The sequence below is a fragment of the Phalaenopsis equestris genome, unplaced genomic scaffold (assembly GCF_001263595.1).
Source record: "Phalaenopsis equestris unplaced genomic scaffold, ASM126359v1 Scaffold231578, whole genome shotgun sequence".
NCBI classification, from domain to species: Eukaryota; Viridiplantae; Streptophyta; class Magnoliopsida; order Asparagales; family Orchidaceae; genus Phalaenopsis; species Phalaenopsis equestris.
Genome location: NW_018249548.1, coordinates 1 through 6,402, shown reverse-complemented (window position 1 = coordinate 6,402; position 6,402 = coordinate 1). Strand labels below are relative to the sequence as shown.

At 36.3% G+C, this 6,402-nt stretch overlaps 1 protein-coding gene across 1 annotated transcript; it reads left to right on the top strand.

Moving 5' to 3' along the window:
* On the top strand, positions 1-6,394 carry LOC110038152 (the record flags this gene model as incomplete). The annotated part of the gene is given in 6 exon segments (XM_020742921.1): positions 1-342; positions 604-812; positions 2,619-2,877; positions 2,958-3,043; positions 3,124-3,215; positions 6,216-6,394. Coding segments are annotated over 6 exon segments (1,080 nt in total), but the record flags the coding sequence as incomplete, so codon positions are not given.
* Positions 6,395-6,402: the final 8 nt, after the last annotated feature.

Genomic DNA, 6,402 nt, shown 5'->3' with positions numbered 1-6,402 from the left:
GATTGCATTGGATTCTGCGATAGGAATTGAGTTCAATCGGAACAAGGATATTCCTTCTCTGTTAATTTGTAGTTAGAAATCCAGGAAATGTCCGGGTTAGTCTCGCAGCATAAGCGTGTGGATGGGGTAGATCGGTTTCACGGAGCAATGAAGGCGCGGCGGACCCAGCGCTACGTTCCTCGCGCGACAGCGGTACCTTCGCCTTCTTCATTTAGCGAGGCCCAGACAACTGCTAGTAAATCCGTTCCTGCGGCCCTTGGAAGTATTGCGGCTCTTCCCGGTAACTTGGACAGGTTCTTGCAAGCGACGACGCCGAGTGTACCTGCTCAATATCTCTCAAAGGTGAAATATTTGCGTACATAAGATGTACGCAGCGCTGCGTACATCAGAGGTTATTCTGGGGGTACAGAGGAGTTATATCCGGGTTATACCGGAGGTTACAAGGGGGTATAACCCAGATATAACCCCATTGTACCCCTTAAATAACCTCTGATGTACAGGCATGTAAAATGTCTCTTTTCTTTTCTTTTCTTGTCCGTTTCGTTTCCCCCTCGGTACTTGCTTTTGGATTCAGGTCATTGACACAGCAGATTTGTTTTATAGACAATGAGATATAGGAGAACGTGCGATAAGGAGTGTATGACATACTTTAATCTGGAGGATTTGTGGGATTCTTTCAATGAGTGGAGTGCCTACGGTGCGGGGGTCCCTCTTGTTCTCAATGGAAAGAATTCTGTTATTCAGTATTACGTGCCCTACCTTTCTGGCATTCAGTTGTATGCGGATTCTAGTACTCATTCTTTGGATCCCAGGTAATTTTGTTTTACCGCTTATTGTTTGGGTATTCATGTTAAATTTATGTATTTATGCTTTTATACCGTGTTGATTTTTCGCTGCTTTAAGCTCTTTATACTTTTTTTAATGCGTATTTTGATACTGTGATTGTTTTATTTTCCCGTTCTATCCATTTCGATGGGATTTTTGTCTGTTAGTTCTTCTTTGTTTAGAAGAGGATAACTAATGTCGGTGCTGAACCTGATTGTACAAAGCGTATAGCATGATGTTGAATAGCTCATAGGGTTGAATTGGCTGATAAGATTCAATTCAATACATTGTTGTTGATCACATGCTTATAGAATTTGTAGTGAGTTTCAGCTCAAGGCATGATTGGCAGCTGTATGCTTTTATGGGTTGAAAGCAACAGGGGAACCAAAAGTTGAGGAGAGGGGAGGCAAAATAAAAATTAAAGGGTCGCTAATATTGAAATGGGGAATTACATACATACCTCACAATTCTTATCTAGTTACCTATCTAATACCCAAAGATTCACATTTCCATACATAGCACTCAAATCTTTAATATCACTAAAAAAACAACACAAATATTAAAATTTTATGGGTAAAATTACATTTTCATGTATTAATTATGATACCAAAGTATTATAAATGTAATTATAAATGCTTAGGTGTTAGGTATGCAAATACATAGAATTGCGTGGTATGTATGTAAATTTCTCTATTTAAATTTAAAACATTAAATTTAATACTTTTCACTGCTTATATTTTGTAAAACTATTATATACCTGATTCTTAAATAAAAAATATAATTAATGTTAAATTATTACTAAATATTTAAGCTTTTAGAAGAGACAAATTTTTTAGTATATTAGTTAATATTAAAGAATTTAATAAAACTTTAGGGTGGCGAGTGCCTATATCAACCAACACCTAGTTCTCCCAATGTTTGCAACCTGTTTCTAGGAAGCCTACTCTTTTGCTTGTTCACTGTAACTGTTTGCTGCTAGAAATGTCCAATTGTAAATTGAAATAAGTTCATTATTGTCTTTGCCTCAGATTGAATGCAGCACTTGAAGAGTTGTGCTATTCTATTTTGTTTACCCGGCAATGTTGTAATCATTTTTTTGTCTCAACCATTTTGTTTTCTATTCTTTTTTCTTGGATATTTCAATTGCATCAAATGCTAATAATTTGTTACATAACCAATCGTACAAATTTGGGATCAATTTATTTTGATTTGAGCAAAAAAATAAAAATAAAAATAAAACTGTCTTGTCTGTTTTTGTTTCTTGTGTTCAGGGTTTTGTACTTTTTATTTCTTCAGCGGTAACCCTGCACTTGATTTTTCATTCTACTATGAAACATAAGATTTTTATGAGTTATTTCTGTCATTGTGAGTACATTGTAATTATAAGATGTACTTGGTGCTTATGTTGTGCCATTGTAAAGAACATTGAAAGAAGCTTGACATCAGTGCATGAAAGCTATTTTCAGCAATAGTTTTTTCGTTTACTTCTTTGAAAAGGGCTCCCTGTGCTACCATTATAGGCAGCTTCTACTTTGCATTTATTTGGGATTAGTCTAGCTCAAGCAAAAGTCAAGCATATGGTACTTGTGAAGAAGTTGGAGATCTATTTTACTTCTTCTTTAGGGTTCTAAACCAACATGAAGGACTCATGTCTGATCATAGTTGGGTTCGCTTTATGCATTAATCATTCAGAATTGCGGAGTCCTTTTTTATATGACTATATGTCAAGGCTAGGCATTCTTTCAAAGCTGTAATAACAGTATTCTCTTTCACTAATCAGTCTTTTCTAACAGTGTCCCAGTTGAAGAAAGTTACCTTAACTCTTTTAGAGGCACTAGTAGCTATGGAAGCAGTATGGATAGTGGATCTAAATATTTAGGGAACTGGTGCAAAAGTTGTATTTCAAGATGTGATAAGATTGGGTTGGATAAACTGTCTTTGAGATCTGAGTTTTGTGGTGATGATAGTGATTTTGGGGATTCTCGAGCTTCACTCATCGTCGAATACTTTGAGAATGACCTTCCATTTTATCGTGAACCTTTGGCTAACAAGGTAAAATCTTTGTCATTGCATATCATTTTTTATCACAAATTAATATTATTCTTGCTTTAACATAGTTTTGTTTGGTTCAGATTGTTAATCTTGCCAAAAATTTTCCAGTTTTGAGGACATTTAAAAGCTGTGATCTTCTCCCATCCAGTTGGTTTTCTGTTGCATGGTGAGGTTTCACACGGTATGAATACATATTTTATCTTTCTGATACTTGGAATAAAGAGATGTCTTTTAAACATTATGCAGGTATCCCATTTATAGAATACCACCTGGATCAACGCTGGCGGATGTTGGAACTTGTTTTCTCACGTTTCATTTTCTTTCTACTCCTATGAAAGGTATTTTGCTCTTTTTTTCCTTCATTCATTGTAAATTCATGTTAGTCTTTGAGAACTGAATTTAGAAATTAGAATAAGTCATCAAACTTTTCTGTAATTTCAAATACTGAGTGGGCTACAGAATTTTTCATAATGTTATATTTCCATATATTCACTGAAATACACATTTAACGCAGTGAATGCAAGCACGCGTTTTTCTATTTTTTTTGTTAATGCGGTGGACTACGATATGCTGATCTTATAATTGATTAGTGCACATAACCATGTGGATTGTTATAAAACTGTGAAGGCTGTAATTTCGATGAAAGCTCATCAATGTGTTGGATCATATCAGATACTAGAAATATAGAAAAAAAGGATATGTGAATTGTGCCTAAGCAATTCTTCTAGGCTCGTAGAAAAAAAGGATATGTGATTATGGATGCGGGGAAGGGTACATGATCACATGTTTTTTATGATGTAATATGGGTCCTTATTTATTCCACACCATTCTTCTCTCTTTTCAAGTTAGCAATATAAACTCTAAGATGCGATTCGACAAAGAAATCAGCACAAACTTCCACAAAAATTAGGGTCAAGCAAATGTTTTTAATTCAAATAACTCAACACAAATACAAAGATAAACACCTACAATTTGAGAGGTAGGAAATCTCTCTCAATTCCCACGATTCGAGAGGTAGGAAATCACTCCCAAACCCTAAGCCTAAGACTCACATACAATAGTTTCATGCATAACCCTAACCTTAAGCTATTAAGACCTATTTATACTTAGCAATCGTAATAATAAAAGACTTATTTTCTCTTAGGTTAATAAAAGATAAAATTGCCCTTAGATCAGTGTGCAACAATGCTCCTCTCTCAACAAGACATCTTGTCCTGAGGTGAAAAAAAGTGAGGGTATTTCTCCTCCACCACAGCCGTTTTTGTTTCTTCGTTCCCTACATTTGTCCTCTACCATCTGCACTACCTCCATCTTCTCCCTCAATCCATGTGGTTTCAATAATCAGAGTGCTGCCAATATATTAAGCTTTAGGATCTTCATTAATATCCATTCTAATCTTGTTTCAGAAATTTGCATCAGCTGTCATGACAATAGTTCGAATCTCTCCCTATTTTTCATTGCAGTCCCCTCTTGAGTCAAAGCATTGAATTTCTCGTGTAAGTCATTTTCCAAAATGGCTCAGAAATGTTCGAACAAGCAATCCTTAAATTTCTCTCATGATCGGATCGAATATCCTACCTCCCTCCTCTAAAAATATGTTAAGGGTCTTCCCCTCTAACCATAAACTTTCCGCCACAAGCTTCCCCTCTAACCATAACCCTAATTTAGCCCAATCATCGCTAAATATCGCTCCACCCGGTACACCCATGAATTTGCATATTTCTCCTTGAAAATCGACATCTTCAACTTTCTAACCCTAGCATCTCCACCCTAACTTCATGTCCATCATGTGTTTCCCCCTTGTATAGACAGTAAAACTCTCTCATTTGATCATAACTATACCTCGTACCGGCTTCTCTCCTTCCTTCTTCATACTCCTTCATACTTTTTGCATGACCCCTTCTCCATGTTTCGACCCAACAACCTCCATTGGAAATCTCTAATCCAACCCCCTTTAGAGTTATAAGGGTGAGTTCTTAATGGTGGATGCTTTTCTTCTTTTGTTCCTCACGTTCAATCTCTCTCCCTTTCAATTGGCAATAAATCTCCTGTCAACCCCAATTAGGGTTTGCAAATGGAGTTGCCGGCGGGGTCATGGATTGCATCTCAATAAGCATCTTTATAATTTCCTCCAAGCTCTTGAATGGATTTTCTATTGAAGAGTTATCTTCTATGGAGGAAAACTTTTCTTCCATGATGGAGAACCGTTTCTCTATCTCTAATTTAAGTTTGCTCACATCATCCCTTAATTTCTATCTCAAATCATCTACTTCTTTTGCTGTCATTATTACTCGACAATTTTTCAATCACAAAACACTGAAACGCCTGTAAGCTGAAATGTCCTTGATGGTTTTGATTTGACTGCACGTCGAAATTAGAACAAGAGAAATATGAGAGTTTCGAACCTTTGTACACTGCGTAAGATGGAATCTCGAGTCTCTGTACGTTGCGTCGTTGCCTTCTCAACAATCTCTAATCACGATTGTGTCATGTCCACGGAGCGAGAGAAAAAATCATTGTTTTGGGTCTATGTAAGTCGTGATCCTGTTGTTGCCTTCTTTGTCGACTCTCTCAGTCGTGATGGAGGTGATAGATAAGAGATTCGGGTCTCTGCCGTGAGCTATTTGTCGCTTCCCAGGATCGATTTCGACTCTATTGGGCAGACGAACACGAGAGGAGGAGAAATATTAGCGATTCGCGTCTTTGCCTCGAGCCCGATCACTAGGTTGGACAAGAAATTATTTTTTAGGCCTTGATTCTTTCTTCTTCTGGTAACGTTCTGATACAAATTTTATACTATCGGACTTAGAAATTGTCATGAATTTCCACATAAATTATGGCTAAATAAATATTTTTATTTAAAAATCTAAAGAACTCAACACAAATACAAAGATAAATATACATATAATTCGAGAGGTTGACGATCTTTCTCAATTCCTACAATTTGAGAGGTTAAAAATCTCATCCTAACCCTAAACCCAAGATTCACAGACAATAATCTTATGCATAATTCTAACCTCTAAGCTATTTAGAATAAAAGACTAATTTGCCCTAGCTAATACATGAAGAAATCGCTCTTTGGATAGAGTATGACAGTTTACTCTTAAAATATTAGCAATTTATTAAAATAAATGATTTAAATAATTACCTTGCTAATTGCAATTTGATGATAGTTTGGTCTTTTGAGCATTTAATTAAAATATGATTACGGGACGTAAATTATTAAAATATAGGAAAATTTTGTTGCCTAAAGCTTTCTTAACTTCCAATTGCTTAATGCTATTGATTATTCCAAACTGTGATTATCTGATTTGTTTTCTCCTATCATCCAAATGCAGGCATTGCTCGTAGACCTATCCTAACCGAACAGAATGTCTCTCTTCCCGTCTTTGGTCTTGCATCCCTCAAGTGCAAGGGTTCCATGTGGACTTCTAAAGGCGATGGCGAGGGTAACCTCGCCCAGGGCTTACTCCAAGCTGCTGATAAGTGGTTGCGACTCCTAAATACAAATCACCCAGATTACAC